The sequence below is a fragment of the Agelaius tricolor genome, unplaced genomic scaffold (genome assembly GCF_023055355.1).
Source record: "Agelaius tricolor isolate 1412-34295 unplaced genomic scaffold, bAgeTri1.0.p SCAF_3, whole genome shotgun sequence".
NCBI lineage: Eukaryota > Metazoa > Chordata > Aves > Passeriformes > Icteridae > Agelaius > Agelaius tricolor.
In genome coordinates, this window is record NW_027269263.1 from 12,387,358 (window position 1) to 12,403,602 (window position 16,245).

The following is a 16,245-nucleotide window of genomic DNA, read 5'->3' on the forward strand; positions in this document are numbered from 1 at the left end:
AAACAAAAGACAAAGGAAGACACGTGATAACCTTTCAATACACAAGAAGTTTCCTGCAGAGAGGAATGTGACCAGTTGCTCTCAGTGTGTACTGAGAGTAAGACAACAAGTAATTGAAGTAATTTGCCACTGACATGTTTCAGCTGCAGGCTTGGTGTTGGTGAGGGTAGTTCAGAACTAGAGTAATTTTCTTGTGGGATTTATGAAATGTGTGGTGTTGGAGGCTTTCAAAAACAATTTAGATAAGCATCTGTCTAAGATAAGGAGTATGAAGTGCTAAGGTGCTATGACAGGCATTATTTAAGTAGATATGAACAAAGAAAAATACCCACAGGCTGCTCTTGTCTGTAACTGATATAAAAAATTTATGGTCAGGAGGTTAGGCATCCAGATTCTTGCAGTAAAAAATAAATAAATCCTAACTGTAAAAGTCAGAGTGTAGATTTGAAAGGCTCCATGACATTCTGCTGCCTGAATACCAGAAAGCCTGAAAACCACTCCTAGCTGGACACAAACTAGTTTTCCTCCTTATGAAGAGCTCGCTGTCCTCAGTCCAGTGGGAAGAACTTGTGGTTGATCTCATGCTGTGCCTATTGGAGTGGACTCTGGATTCTCTTCATCTGCAAGAAGGATTTATGGGAGGCCTTTGGAAGGACTGTGGTTGAGGACTTACTGCTCTGTGGTGCTCACCAGCAGTCAGTAAGGGCTGCTGGCTCTGAAAATACCTGCTGGGTCCTTGCTTGGCACGCTCTGGGTGGCACCAGGAGCTCAGCTGTGTTCCTTTTGTCCCCCCCAGGTCATCGAGCTGCGGCGGCCCCTCGACTCCAGGCTGGAGCACGTTGATTTCGAGTCCTTGTTCACCTCCCTGAGCGTGCGGCACCTGAGCAGAGTCTTTGCCTCCTTGCTGCTGGAAAGGAGGGTGATCTTCATTGCAGACAAGCTCAGGTACCCTCTTGCATTCCCCTAAAGAAAATGCTGGCAAGGAAGGGAGGCTGGGAAGGCTGCAGTGACAGATCTCTCTGCTTTGTTCTTCTTCTTCTCTGCCCTTTTCAACCTCGTAACAACGTGAATAGGGCTGTTCTTCCCAGGAATTGGGAACTTAGGACATGAACCATAATTTCATTTTGCAGCTTGCAAAAAGTGCTGCTTTTTGTCCCCAGGGAGAACCAAATTCCACTTCCTCTAGATAATTTCAGATCCCTGGTGCTAAGGAAGCAAAACCCCTCCCTTTGCTCCATCATGCTGCACTGTTCCCTTCTGAGCTGTGCTTGGGTTTGCAGGGATCACTGTCCCTTCTGAGTTCCCTGATGTCACAAAATCTTCTTGATTTTTCTGCTTATATTTTCATATTTGTTTCTAAATACTTCCCTTTTCTTATGGGGATGAAAACAAAGGATGCAGTGAAATGGGGAAATAAGGGAGGGGAAATGAGGAGGGGAAATGAGACAGAGGACTTCCCCCTTCTATTTTGAATCTGCTCAATTTGCTCTTTTAAAAATATATTTGTTTGCTCTCCTAAATGATGAAAATGGGTCTGGGTTTCTTTAAGATCTTGTGCAGCTGGTGGCTGGCAGCTCTCCAGCCCTTGAAGCACTTGAGGATTCAGGGAGGAAAGTTCGACAGGGCTGGGGAAAGAAAAGCTGCCTGGATGAGTAATGACACTGAGGAGCACGCTCAGGTTTCAGGAGTGTACAATGCCCCTAAGCTGTCTGTTTTCACAACTTCCAGGCAGCAGCCTGCAGCTCTGGGACTGAGCACTGGGGCACAGAATGGAGAGGCCCCTTCTAGAGGAAAATGAAGGGGAAAAATTCATTCTGCATGGATCCTGGGCTCTCTGTGGGCAGAGCTCAGGCAGTCTCATCACAGGAATAGAAAGGATGGGAGAGGGAAGCTGTAGCACTGGCTGCTTGCAGATGTCTTGGTTCAGAAAGGGGAAAATTTGCCTCTCTATAATTCCTGATATGTTGTGTGTGTAGAAACTTGGTATTCTGGATACTTAAACCACACATTTCATGCAGAGCATTTAGATTTGTATTGAAAGTGAGAGAATTCATCCAAGCACTACATCTCTATGTAACATATATGATTTATGACATCATCTATGATCACAGGCTCTTAAATATTATTCTCTTCTTCTGTAGGACAAGTTTTACATTCTGAGAAAAATTTTTAAGGACACAGATTGACATTGTAGTCTCTACATGAGAGCTGGGTGGTATCAGGAAATGGCAGGGAACTTTTTGATGGGGGGGTTGAGACATCACTTTAGAATGAACATTTGTTCAGCAAATCTTTTCCTATCCCATCTTTACATGGCAGCACAACACTGTGTATTCTGAGTATGGGATGTGACATCTGTAATTGAAGGTACCTTGATGGGTTTTGGTGTTCATTTCCCACCCCTGTATCTTTTGTCAGGATATCTAGGGTCCTTAGGAATCAATCCAGCTGTAAAGGCCTTTAAAAGAGTGGGAGAGAGTATAGAATCATAGTTTCTAGAATCTCTGAATATCTCATAAACAGCTTTTTTTTTTTTTCCTGTGAAAAAAGAATTGTCATGTTTAAAAGATCCAGGGTCTGTTAGACCACAGGGCTCAGATTCAAATATTTACCATAGGTTTGCCAGCTCTCTATGAGACTTTTAATATTTGATCTTTCTGAGAAGACCTTGCTTTGAGCAATTTCAGGAGAGTCTTTTTCTTTTCCTTTTACAAAATTTGAAGTTTCTCTGGCTTATTTTTGTGTAGCAAAAGTTTGGAAATTATCCCAAAGGGCTGTAAAGATGTGAAATGCAGAAAACAAAGAAAATATCCCTCAAAATTAAGTAACTGCTGTATTTTAATCCAGTTCAGTGACTTGAATGGACTGGCATTGTGAGCCTTTCCTGAGGTGAACAGTCTCTTCTACTCATAGGTGAACCTTCCATATTTTGAAAGTTGATGCCATTGTAGGTACAGGATCTTCTGTCCAAATTATATTTTTCCTGGGACAGGAACACACTGAACTCAATGAGTATTAAGTAGCATTCACTGTAGGAGTGAAAATGACAATTTGAGAGGAAAGATAAGAAACACTTTTTGGAACTAGCTGAAGAGAAGGAAAAAAGCTATAAAAGCAGCTGTTGGAAAGTGCTCAGAGGTTAGGAATGCTAGAAATAATCCAGCTGAGATGGATTAATGGGAAGAGTGCAGGTGACACAGTGAAAGATGCACAATAAATTACATTTATCATTAATCTTTGGGGCTCTTCATGTGGGTACTATTAATAACTATCTGTCCATGTTTGAAAAGGTGTGTCTGGGAGTGAGGGACAGAGAAATAATGTGTACAATTTATTTGCATCCTTTAATTGCTATAAAATCAGTCTGTGGGAAAAGAAAGCTGAAAGGTCTCCTGCCAAATACTGCATGAGCTGTGAAAAGTTTTCAAGCTGAGCCAAAAAATGCATCTAACAAGTGTACAGCAAGTGAAATACTTTGTCTTTTCCATCTTTAGAATGAGCATTGAGTGTTTAAATACCTGTCAATCCACAGCTTGGCAGCGGAAAAGGAAAGAATTTGGTTTATTAGTTTTTGGGTAGGTTTTTTTCTCTGTCACTATGGATACTGGAGTATACATTGCCTCACAACCCAGGAAAATGACTTTGTTAAAACTGTGTTGGTCTTCCCCCAGCTTTTGTTCATTCCTGCAATGTTAACTTTAGTCCCTGGGCAGTGGAGACAGTGGCATGGGTTAGACACTGCAACATGAGAGCTGCTTTTGTTTCCAAGGGATGTTGCCTGGCATGCAGCTCCAGGCACTGCCAAACAACCTTTTAGAAGGCATCTTTCAGCTAAAATCACCTGATGTCACAAGGTACCTCAAGCTGGGCAGTTTTTAATGGCCTGAGCAGGAGGTCTTGTGATTCAGAAGGCTTTTTAAAAAGAAAAGCTTGCACAGGCTTAAAATCAAAGCCTCCTTTTTCCAGATCTCAAAAGCTTGTTGTGGATCTGACCAACTCAAGCAATTGCCTCTGTCTCTGCCAGAAACCACAGCTGTATCAACAACACAAAGTGGTCATTGTTATCAAAGGCAGATCTGAAAGAATTAGAGTAGACACTTTAAATGTGGTCATCCCCAGCAAAAGGTAATAAATCATCAGGAAGAACCCTCTACCATGTGCTACAAAAACAAATCTGGGACTGGGAATATCAGCCTAGCAGGTTTTTCCCTTTTTGTCCTGTGATTAGGGAGAAGAAGAAACCCAAGGATGAAGTTTGATAGTAGTGTTGTCTCCTCAGGTCATCTTAATACACATTTCTTCACCTGCACAAACCTGCCACGTTGTGGGAGACAGTGAGGGTCCCCAGAGAGCTGGTGGAACTTGGCATCCTCCTGGTGGGATTTGCAGCAGAGCTGTGTGAAGTCATGGGACAATGCTTGGAAGCTGCTGTGCCTGCTAAATGTTGTAAACCAGAACTGTAATCCATCATAAGTAACTCCAGATGTGACACAGTGTCAGAAATCTGAAGGTGTTTGTAAAACAAATCCTACTGTGGCAGAGCTTATTAAAAAAAATTAAAAGATACGTATTCAAATAGTCTTAAATTGCCAAATGCCAGCATATTTTGAGCAGTTTGGTTAGTGCAGGGACCACAGGACTTCCTGGCATTAAACTACAGCAGGATGTTTGATTCATTAGTGTGTTTCAGAAATCATGCAGATCCTAAACCCAAAGAGGGAGTCAGCTTTGGAGGCTTTTTATCACATCTGCTTCCCTTTGGAGTGGAAAGCAACCAGGCTGAACAGCCAGTGTCCCTTTGTAGAAGCTGTTGCAACTTGTCAAGGTGTCTTTTAGAGCGAGTCAAGCTAGTCTTGGAGTGTTGCATTGGAGCAGGTTTTCCCAGGAGAGGAAGAAGGGTTTCTGTGTAGCTGCAGCTGTCTGTATTGGCCACCTGTGTTCGAGGTGGCTCCCAAGAAGCAGCAGCTCCACAGGTGCTGTGTGCTGGCTTTGTGCTGTGTGCTGGGAAGTCCTGTTGTTCAAGCAAACAAGTGTCACTTGTTGCTGCAGTATCATTGCTCTGACCAAGGGAATGCTTACCCAGAGAGATCTGTGTGTCAGTCCCTACCCAAATCAGCCCTTTAGGGAGGGGTCTGAGGGTTCTTGAGTGCTCAGTACTTTTTAGCCTCTGTACTAGCCTTGACATCTCAGTCTCACATGCAGCTCAACCATGTTCCCTGCAGAAGGCTGAATGAACCCCTGAAAATTGCTCAGCATGTTGACAGCCTTCTTCAAAGACCTGCAGCATTTTAAAGGTTACTCATGAAACCAAAAGCCTTAGAAAGTGGTGCCTGTGTCCGGTTTGAACAGCTGGACTGAACCTGTGTGGCCTCAGGGTGGCTCCTGACACTTCCCAGAGCACACTGCAGTCACCTGGCTGCTGGCTGAAGAGTCACACAGGTGGCATAAAAGGGATTTATCAAGCTGGATTCTTTTGCAAGGCTCATCAGCCTGGTGTGAATCAGCAGTCCCTTAGTGCTTGTTGCAGTGCCAAATGCAAGAGAAAGAGAGATATTAGGCTTGAGTCACTCTAGATGGCCACGGTTCTCCTGGGCTCCTGGCAACCTGCAGCTCCCTGAGACTACCTGCAGAGCAAGTCTGACATGTGCAAAAGGTACCTCAGTGATACCTCCTCTGTGCATCCCTGAAATGCTCTGCCTACAAAGGAGGCTCACAGACCTCAACCCTGCCAGTATTGTTCCCTGGAAGGGTCTTCCACAGTGAGAAATGTTTGGGAGCAGAGATCACTGGGTTTCACCCTGGAGGCGTTGAGTCATGCACAGATGGAAGGGTGGAAGGGGAAGTTATCTTTACTTCCCACTGCCTGGTGTGTACAATTTCAGACTTAACACAGCTCTGCCTTTGACTTGCACTCTCTGGAGCTGGGCCATCTCTCCTCCCCCTCGATCTCTCACGTACCATGTGTGCTCACTGGGCTGAGGCAAGAACAAGGCACCATAAATATAGCAGGAGACAGCTTGCCATAATATCTCACCATGCCATAAATAACCATGTACTTCAGCTGCTCACTGCTCCTCTCTGGAGCTACCTGCACTCAGAGATGTTTCCCATGGGTTCTCACATGTTGTCTGTAAATTCAGGTCCCATGTTTAGGCAGAAAATTTGGATACACCTTCAAAATAGAGGATTGGTGGAAATGTAAAACTTCTAACACTTCCATATTCACCTTCTGCTCAAAGAAGAGGAATGGTGGGTGGTGATAATGTCCCACTGCTGTGCACAAGTGATGAAAGGTGCAGTTCTTTCAGCTCTCACTATGCTGCTGCTGCTATTACCAGGTCTATTATCAGTCAGAAATCGAGGAGTGGCAAATATGCTCTGCAGTAATGGAGAGGAAGAGAAGCCCCTGCTTTTGTATCTGCTAACATGACCTGAAATGTATGAGTAGCACAGCTTTGAAGGAGATGGTTTTTAAAGGATTTCATTAGCTTGGAGTGCACTTCTAAGATGACACATTCACTTTTGTTGCAGTTCCTTTCAAGATTAGCTTGTATGAAAGATACAACAAAAATCATCTACTTTGATATTATTCCCACATCTTCTCTGGGTGGGTTTTTTTTTTTAATAATTTTGTTTCTTGCTAGCTCCACGTTTTCTCATTATTTTAATTTTGCTTCTCTCAGATTCATTATCTGCCTTGCATTTCTGATAGACATGGCAAGGTGTGGGCTAGGTGATGATGGCAGGCACAGCTGGAGAGCAGCAGGAGAGGGGCAGCCTGGAGGAGTCAATGCAGGGAGAGGGATACACTCACACCTTCCCAAAAATGATGTGGAACTGAAGGTTTTTTCCCATTTAAAGCTACCACTCTGTAACAGAGCCTTTGGAGGGTGTTCCTCTGTTTTTACGGAGTATCCCCTTAGAAAAGAGAGTCCTCTGGGAGTGAAGGGAGAGGAAACTGTCCCCATTTTGTGAAGAGACTTTCTCAGAACACACCTCTTTCCCAAGTGCCAGTTCCCTACCTGTCGCAGTCCCAGATAAAATTTTCAGGTTAAGCAGATTCCAGCCTCTCCCCTGGGATCTCCTCATCTCCAAAAAGTGTCTTGTGTTTAACAGTGTTTGTTGCCTGATTACTTCATACTGTCACACTGATGTCCCAGCAGCCACAATTTTGTTCTGCTAATCTGAGCTTACATGATGGAAGCCAGCCAGCTGTCCCCAGCCATGTCCCTCTGCTCAGCGTGCCCTTGTGACACAGCACAGGGATGCACATCCACCAAACTTAACTGGAGTGGGGAGGGAAAGCAGGCTGCACTTTTCAGAGCAAGCTCAAATCCACACCCATCAAACCCCTTCCCTCTTAAGTCAGCAGTAAACCCAGCTTGCTGAATGTAAATTCTCCCATGGAGTCTAATGGGAGTCAGCTGGGCATCCTTCTCTATCCACGTGGCTCCTGCATGCTGCACCAGCCTCCTTCCTCTCCTTTCCTGGATGCTGGTAAAACCAAATGATGTTATATATATAGGATTTACAGCAGCTAGACTTCCCCCTCTCTTGACACATAAAAATGCTTCCAGACCCAGAAGAGATGAATAACTGATGCCTTGTGGCAAGCTCTGCCATGGCTAACTGGATATCCTGCCTGACTCCTGCCAGAGAATGAACTCATTTCTCTAAGGAGAGGCAGTGGCATAGAAGATGCAGTGTTTGTCTGATATTTTCCATCAGGACACTGGAGCAGCAGATCCCTGATTCAGTGGAACCCATCTCTTCTCATAGGAGTGTGGGCTGGGGTCATCTTTCAGAAGTCATTGCTTCTGAAGCTGAAAAATGGGGTCAGAAATGTGGGAAAGCCCTTAGTAATTAGAGAGATCAGTCAGGGAGCAGTTGATTTCTAGGAAGCACCCCTCATTCCCTGACTGACCAGCCATTGCCCTTGGTTGTGTTTTGTCTTCCAGCACTCTGTCCAAGTGTTGCCACGCCACGGTGGCCCTGCTGTACCCCTTCACCTGGCAGCACACCTACATCCCCGTGCTGCCGCCCTCCATGATCGACATCGTGTGCTCGCCCACCCCCTTCCTCATCGGCCTGCTCTCCAGCTCCCTGCCCCGCCTCAGGGAGCTGCCTGTGGAGGAGGTGAGTCCTCATCCCCACTGGCAGTCCTGCATCCATATTGAGTCCTGCATCCATATTGAGTCCTGCATGCACACTGTGAGTGAGTCCTGAGTGCACACTGTGAGTGAGTCCTGCATCCTCACTGTGAGTCCTGCATCCTCACTGGGAGTCTTGCATCCCCACTGTGAGTGAGTCCTGCATCCCCACTGTGAGTGAGTCCTGCATCCTCACTGTGAGTGAGTCCTGCATCCCCACTGTGAGTGAGTCCTGCATCCCCACTGTGAGTGAGTCCTGCATCCCCACTGTGAGTGAGTCCTGCATCCCCACTGTGAGTGAGTCCTGCATCCTCACTGTGAGTGAGTCCTGCATCCCCACTGTGAGTGAGTCCTGCATCCCCACTGTGAGTGAGTCCTGCATCCCCACTGTGAGTGAGTCCTGCATCCTCACTGTGAGTGAGTCCTGCATCCTCACTGTGAGTCCTGCATCTACACCATGCTGTACTCGAGGTTCTTCCCTGTGGGCTGAGCTGTTTTCTGTCAGCTGGCAGTGCCAGGGAGCAGAGCTCTCATCCTCTGGCTGCCATGAGCGTGGGGTAAGGGCAGAGCTGGGTGTCCCCCCAGGCAGACAAAGGTCTGTGCTCTGCCTTGGCCACAGCTTGGGAAGGCAGGGGGCTGGAATCTCCCACTGTGGGGCTGCTGTGGGTAGGAGATGGTTTTATTACAGTTCATACTGGTTTCTGCATGGTGCTGTCCAGAGGCTGCATGCAAATTCTGTCAGTCTTCAGTGTGATTGCTACAGCCTGGCCAGGACAGCTGCCCCTCTGGTTAACACAGGAGCCTCACAATAGCAATAAATAATTAAGAGTTGGATTCCTGAGGCACAAGGGTAAGCACAGCAAGGCTGAATCTGATTTCTGCCTCCCCCAGCAGTGCAGCACATGGGGAGAAAGGATGAAGCTCTGACCCTGCTGGGTGGTAAAGGAGCAGAGGGCCAGGCCTGGAGCACAGCTCCTGCTGTCCAGGCTGGGCTGTGGTTTGCAGTGGCATCCCTAGAAAGCCAGAACATGGGCTGTGCTCCTGAGTCATGCTGGGTGCCTCCTCCAGCTGCAGGGGAGGGTACAAGGAGCAGGGAAGTGTTTCCTCCAGAGCAGTTACAGATTAAGATAAACTCTGATGGTGGAAATAATTACTTCCCCTTTTGATTCTTGCTCTTTCATTCTTAGGTCCTCGTCGTTGACCTTGTAAATAATCGGTTTCTGAGACAGGTGAGCAGAGCTAATTCACATCCTTTTCTCCCCTTTTTCCTCCATAACTTACCTCCATCTGTGTTTGCTGACCTGCCTGGCTGGATGGATCACTTTCTCCCCACTCAAAAACTGAGGCAGGGCTTGTGGTGGGCAGTGTTGTAGGGGTTGCTGTGTATATATGTAACATCAGCATCCTAAACCACAGCTGTTGAGGACTAAATCATTGGGAATTACCTCTTTCTCTTTTTTTTTTTTTAAGAGGGGAAAATGACGGCACTTGGGCACTATAGGTCCTCAAGTGTCATCCTGTAAGGCAGAGGACAGAGCTGGAAAGCTTTGGCTCAGCGCTGTCTGCTGGGAGGCAGTGTGGGTTCTTGCAGCCTGTGTCTGGCAGTTCATCTCCCATCACATACTCTGCTCTGAGTGGGAGGGGAGCCTTGATGGTTTTTTGAAATCCTTACTGCCTCAGGAGCTTGTGGTTCCTCAATCCAGTCCTTGCACTGGATGGGTCAGAGGCAGGAAGGTGGTACATGGGAGCCTGTGTGTTCCTCTGCAGGCAATATTGCCTGCTGATTTTCACTTCCCTTTGTTGTGGAAGGAGGAATGGGAAGGGGAGGAGGAAGGGAAGAGGATAAATGAGCAAACATACTCCTGGCCCAGGAGGCTCTTTTTTCCCAGAGCTTTTTGGCAGATCGCTGAGCAGCGCTGGCAGCGTGGGTCTGTGCCGGGGCTCAGCCCCGTGACTCAGAGGGGATGAGTGCTCCTCCTGCTGCTCCTCCTGACTCAGAGGGGATGAGTGCTCCTGCTGCAGGGAGCAGCATGTGGGAGAAGGCCAAGCCCTCCCACAGTCCTCGCCTGCCAGCTGCCTCAGCTCTGGGGTAATGCTTTACCTTGCACCTCTCTTCTGAAGGCTTCAGCTGAATCAGCTGACTCAGCCAGGGCTGGTAGGAGCTCTGCACAGTCACTGGCAGATCCTTGGCTCCCATGCTCCCTGGGAATTCCTTATGCCTGTGTAAGAGGTTTGGTGCCTGAGCAGAGGCTCTGCTCACCTGGCCACGTGCCAGTATTGTTCACACACCTCCTCTTTGTGGCGGGGCCAGTGCTCGTGGGCAGATGGTGAGGCCAGGGGTGAGCCCTGCCCAGTAGCCTCCAGGGTCAGACATGTAAAATTCCTCCAGAATAGGGGAATATTTAGGAAAAGACACCCCCTTTCTCCTTCCTCTTGTGCTTCTTGATAGTACTGCGCTGGGTGGTGCTGGGAATGTGCCAAATGCATTGCAGTTATGCCTCTCGTCACAGTTCATTTCTAGTGCTCCCCCTGCTGTGCTGGGGACAGGGTAGGAGATGTTTTTGTCGCAGCCCCAGTCCCTGAGGAGGTAGCTCTGTCTTACAGATGGAAGATGAGGACTCCATCCTGCCCCGCAAGCTGCAGGCCGCCCTAGAGCACATTTTGGAGCAGAGGAATGAGCTGGCGAGTGACAAGGAGGAGGGCCCTGTCAATGGCAAGCAAGGTAAAGCACAGTGCCTTTCAGCTGAAAATTGTGTCTTTTCCTGCCCCTTTCCTATCTGTCACTTCTTACAGGAGAACTAGGCTTGTACTGAATTTAACACCACAGGTGTTGGAGGTAGATCAGGATTTTGGTTAAGCTATATGAAGTATTCCAGCGCACAGGGACAGTTCTCTGTGTGAAGGGCAACAGCATTTATTTCTTCCCAGCTCTGGCCACGCTTCCCTTACAATTCCAGTGAGCACCTGTACTCCTTTTCAGAGGGGTTTCATAGGCTTTCATCCCACTCTGGGGCTGGCCATGAGTGATGCAGGCTCCTCCAGGGGACAGTCACCTGCAGAGCTGCAGACTCGGCCATGACCACGTGGCTTGTGGTGACTGGGCTGGGACAGCTCTCTTGGGGGACAGTACGGGCATCTCCTTGGTACAGAGGAGCCTGGAGAATGTGCTGGTTTTGGCTAGGACAGAGTTCATTTTCTCCATAGCTGGTATGGGGCTGTGTTTTGGATTTGAGCTAGAAATGGTGTTGATAATGCAGGGATGTTTTAGCTGTTGCTGAGCAGAGCTCATACTGAGCCAACACCTTTCTGCCTCTCATCCCACCCTACCAGTGAGTGGGCTAAGGGTGCACAAGGAGTGGGGAGGGGACAGAGCCAGCTGACCCCAAAAAAACAATGGATTCCACATGGAGTCATGCTTATGGAGTCATGCTCAGCATATAAAGCTGCAGGAAGAAGAAGGAAGTGGGGAGACATTTGGAAATAGAGTATTCTGTCTTCCCAAGTTGTGTGTGCTGGAGCCCTGCTTTCCTTGGCAGGGCTGAACACCTGTCTGCCCATGGGAGCTGCTGAATAAAACAATTATTTTGCTTTGCTTGCATGCAGTTTTATATTCATCCATTAAACTCTCTTTATCTTAGCTCGTAAGTTTTCTCACTTTTACTTTTCTGATTCTCTCCCCCATCCCACCAGAGTAAAGTGAGCACCAAAATAAAGCTTGGTGTCTTTCAAAGTAGTAACAATTTGGTCTACTTCCATGACAAGCACTTCCTAGGATGCTCTCTCTCTTGAACAGCTTTTTCTTCTCAGGCTGGATCTGAAAAAATACAGGGAAAATACAGGGAATTTTTACCCAGTGATTTTTCTAGCACATTCTTACAGCACTGTCCTGAGCACTGCCTCTTTATTTTTTCCTTAGAAACCAGCCCTTTGAACGAGGTGGTGTCTGAGGCCTTTGTCCGTTTCTTTGTGGAGATTGTGGGCCACTACTCCCTGTTCCTGACGCCCACGGAGCGCGAGGAGCGGGCCCTGCAGCGCGAGGCCTTCCGCAAATCCGTCTCTTCCAAGAGCCTCCGGCGCTTCCTGGAGGTCTTCATGGAGACACAGATGTTTGGGGGCTTCATTCAGGAGCGGGAGCTGCGGAAGCAGGGGGTCAGAGGTGAGGGGCTCCAGCTGGGCTCTGGAAGCTGCTGCTGCTCCTACGAGAGCAAGGACAGGCTCCCCAGCCACCACCTGCATCCCCAGTTCCGTGCCTGGAGGCTGCAGTGTCTGTACAGGAGCACCAGAAGGGAATCTGCTGGTTTCTGGGTGGGGTTGGGATTGCAGGCATCTTTCACCCTTGCAGTATCCTCCACGTGTGCCCCTTCCATTCCACGTTGAGTTCCGCTGCTGGAGTGACATTTATTCTCGCAGTCCCTCATGCCTTCTTCCTGTGTCTGGAGGAAAAATGAGCTGGATTGGTCATGATTCTTTTGTCTAGTAGAAAGCTTGGATGCTCATCTCCTTCCCAGAGCTGCTACTGCAGTTTCACTCCTGTTATCCCACAGTCCCAAGGGCTCTACGGGCAGCTGAAATTTCTTATCCCTGCTGCTACTGGTGCTGGCTTAGCAGCTTCCTGATGAGCATTAATAAGCAGGGAATGCTTGAATAGGTGGCTGAGTAAAAGAGGTAAATTCTGCATGATGATTCCCTAGATGATGTCACTCCCTGGGCTTAGCTGTGTTCACAGCAGAATGAAGAGAGGTACATTCTGTACCCTGAGTGAGCTACAGCAGCTCAGTCAGCCTTGCAGTGGGGAGGGAGGGGCCAGACCAAAGCTGTGCCAAATCTGGCCTCAGCTGATGGAGGAGGTGGGGTGAGTTGTTCTCTCCCCTGTGCAATAATGTGTGGGTAAGCTGAGACAGTACATTTTCAGGTGGGCATTCCTACTTGGATTTATAGAGACACAAAATAAAAGCTGTTGATTTCTGTCTTTCTGCAGGTCTGTTTGAGGTACGGGCTCAGGAGTACCTGGAAACACTTCCCAGTGGGGAGCAGAGTGGAGTCAATAGGTTCCTCAAAGGCTTAGGTAAGGAACCAGCAAAACCTTTGGCTTCCCAAGGGCTGGGCTTCTTGTTGCCTTCAGTTTGGGCAGCACAGAAGCTGCCCAAGGGTGACAGGGCTGGTGACTATGTGTGGCATCCAGTGCCTGGCCATGTATCCCTGTGCTGGCACGCTGTTGGCTCTGGCCCTGGTCAGTCACTGTCTGGAGGCTGGTGGAGAACCAAAGGTTGGGCCATGAGCTGTATCCTTGTCTTCTAAAGGAGACAGGTGGGTCTGAGGAGGCAATGGAGCAGCCAGGAAATTGGGGATGGTGGATGCAGGTCCTGATGGGGAGATTGACAGAGTTCATTGCCTTCAGGTTTGTCCTTAGGGATCAGCAATGGGAACTGCCATGGGGTATTCTAAGATTCCATTTATTTTCCACTGTAAGGGGAGCTAGCCAGGAGCTTGAGACTGAGAAGTCTTTGATAAGTCATTAGACACTGTGGCTGAGTTTGATCAGGTGTTAAGATCACATCCCTGGTCCTGTCTGATCTTGGCCGTTTAAGAGCAGCAGTGCCTGAGGGGCTGGTGTGCCCTGGACAAATGGGCTCTGGAGGGTGTGCCTGGGAGCTTGCAAGGTCTCAGCCTGCAGCACTGCTCCCAGGAATGGGCAGAGCTCTGCAGGCCCCTGCTTCCTGCTTTGCAGAGCAGCTGGCTGTGGACAAGGAGCCAGGGATGGCAGCAGGGCCAGTGCACTGCACAGGACAGAGGTGGTGGGAAGTGACAATTGTTTTGCCTGTTGCTGTGGGGAGACCATTTTCTTTTCTCTGTCTCTTCAGGCAGCAAAATGAAATTCCTCCACAAAAAGTAAGAGCGAAGCACATCCTCATTCCACAGAAGAGAATGGCTTTACCACTTAGCAGCAATAAATCAGACTCATCAACCATTCCCATTGAGCCTGCTCCCAGGAGCCAGCAGCCTTGGGCACAGCTGCACAGAGCCATGGTGCTGCAGGGAGCTGGGATGGCTGCAGCTGCCAGGACAGGCTTCTGGATGTCTACAGTAGCAAGCACTGGACCAAGCACTCTCTCTGAACTCTGCACTAGCACGTTGCAGGCATCCCCGTGGATTGGATCTCTTAGCTAGTCAATTCTTTATTTGGTTGTATTTTTCTATTTATATTGAGGTTAGAACAGTTATTAACCGATGACTCTTGCCCTGCCTCCTCTCTGCCTGGTGCTGCAGGAGGCCGAAGGGGGATTCCCATGGGACTGAGCAGGCAAAGACGGCGTGGAGGGGAAGGACAGAGATGTCTGAAAGTAGGTCTCTGCAAAGCAAGGACACTGAGGGCTGCAGGGATGATGTGGACTGACCAGGAGGAGCTTCCAAGCAAGGGAAAAGGGTGAGGGGGAACCACTAAACCTACTGAGGACTTGATGGGCCAGCCAGCTCCCTGGGTGGCTGTACCAGGGAGTCTTGGCACGAGGAGAGGCCTTTCCTCATGCAGTGTAATTAAAAGCCAGTTGTGTAAAAGGCACGTGGATCCATGGTGTTTTCATGGAAAGGGATGAGCTGTGTGTTCCCACTGTCCCACCTAGCACCAAGCATGAGCCAGAGAGGACATCAGGCAGCTGGACCCTTGCCTTGGCCAGGCCCTCAGCTTCCCTGTGAGTCTCAATCCCCCACCTGGCAGCTTGCCAGGAGAGCCCAAGGTGGAGCTCACCTGCAGGATCTTATCTGGGAGAGCTTCCTAAAGGTCAGATGGGCTCTCCTCTGCTGTCATGGGTGTTGCTGCTGGGAGCACAGCTGGGAACAGGCAAGGGCAGAGTGTCTGCTGCTGCCTTCTGTGCTCCTGCCTGGGCAGGAGGTGGGGCCTCCTGCTCCCCTCTCCTCTGCCTGTGGTGACCTCCTTTGGTGAGGAGGTGTCAGGGGAGGTGAGTGGAGGTTGAGGCAGGGTGAGGGCTTTCTTCCACCTGGTGTGGAGACTGTTACACTTGCAGTGCTTGTGAGGGCGAGAGCACCTGGAGCATCCTTGAGTCTGCTCTTGGGAGGAGAGTCTCTTTCCCAGCTGCTATGGGGTTGCAGGGTGAAAGCTGGATATTGGTACCTTTGCTGCAGCTGTGCTGGGCTGCACAGGACACCCACAGGCTTTGAAAATGATCCCTGTGGTCCATGGGCCTTGCCAGGTGAGAGGACCTTTCTGACCAGCAGTGGGGTTCAGAGGACCTCACCTGCATTCCACACCAGAGCAGAGCGGGGGTCCAGTGCTGCTCTGTGAAGCTTTGGAAGCCATGCAACCAGGTAGGTTGGGCAAATGGCTCTGGGTGGCCCTGCTTGAGCAGGGGCAGGGCCCAGGTGACCCCCACGGGTCCCTTCCCATCCCAGCCTCTCTGTGGTGAGCACAGTAAAGGCTGGGCAGCCGTGGTGTCACACCAGGCAGGAGGCAGCAGGCAGCACCTGCAGCTCTGTGCCCCCCAAACCTCTGTGCAGGGACAGAGGAAGCAACAATAGAGGGGCTCAGAGAAGCCAGCAGCATTTACTCCCCATCCGCACCCAGGATCAGGCTCCCTCAGAGGTGACCAGGTGTGGGGGCTGCCCCTTGGGTGTGCTGAACAAAATTGATGCCACTTCACTGTCACAGAAGCTGGTGGTGGCTCATTGAAGGGAACTGCAGTAGGGTTCAAGGTGAATCAAATGCTGTGCTTTGTTTGTTTTAGAAGGAGATTTTAATGGAAACGTTATGAAGCTTTGCAAAGCTGGGGTCACCCCCACACGTGTAAAGGTGGCCAGGATGCCTGCAAAGCTCTGTGGGATGCTAAATAAAGCTGATCTGTGGCTCAGCTCCAGCCTTCAGAAGCAGGTCTCCTACATGGTCCCACACTGCCAGGGCTGCTCCTGGGGACTCCACATTCCTCTCCTTAAGTGATGTTTTCCATGGCATGGGACTTGGCCTTCCTTGGCAGGAGCTGTGGTGAGGAGCAGGGAGGGGTCCCAGGCTGCCCAACACTTAGCTCAGCTTGAATTGGTGTGTGAGCATGCTGAGATGCTGGCAGCTTTTACTGCACTATCCTAA

General features: G+C 49.2%; 1 protein-coding gene across 1 annotated transcript in view; it reads left to right on the forward strand.

Moving 5' to 3' along the window:
- Positions 1–14,709, forward strand: part of DENND2A (DENN domain containing 2A) — a 57,792-nt gene extending 43,083 nt beyond the window's left edge. The window contains exons 14-20 of the mRNA XM_071422483.1: positions 797–945; positions 7,959–8,136; positions 9,338–9,379; positions 10,755–10,872; positions 12,067–12,306; positions 13,129–13,215; positions 14,012–14,709. Coding sequence (XP_071278584.1) covers positions 797–945; positions 7,959–8,136; positions 9,338–9,379; positions 10,755–10,872; positions 12,067–12,306; positions 13,129–13,215; positions 14,012–14,043 — 846 coding nt within the window. The 3' untranslated portion in view covers positions 14,044–14,709. The remainder of the gene's footprint in view (positions 1–796; positions 946–7,958; positions 8,137–9,337; positions 9,380–10,754; positions 10,873–12,066; positions 12,307–13,128; positions 13,216–14,011) is intronic.
- The last annotated feature ends 1,536 nt before the right edge of the window (positions 14,710–16,245 follow it).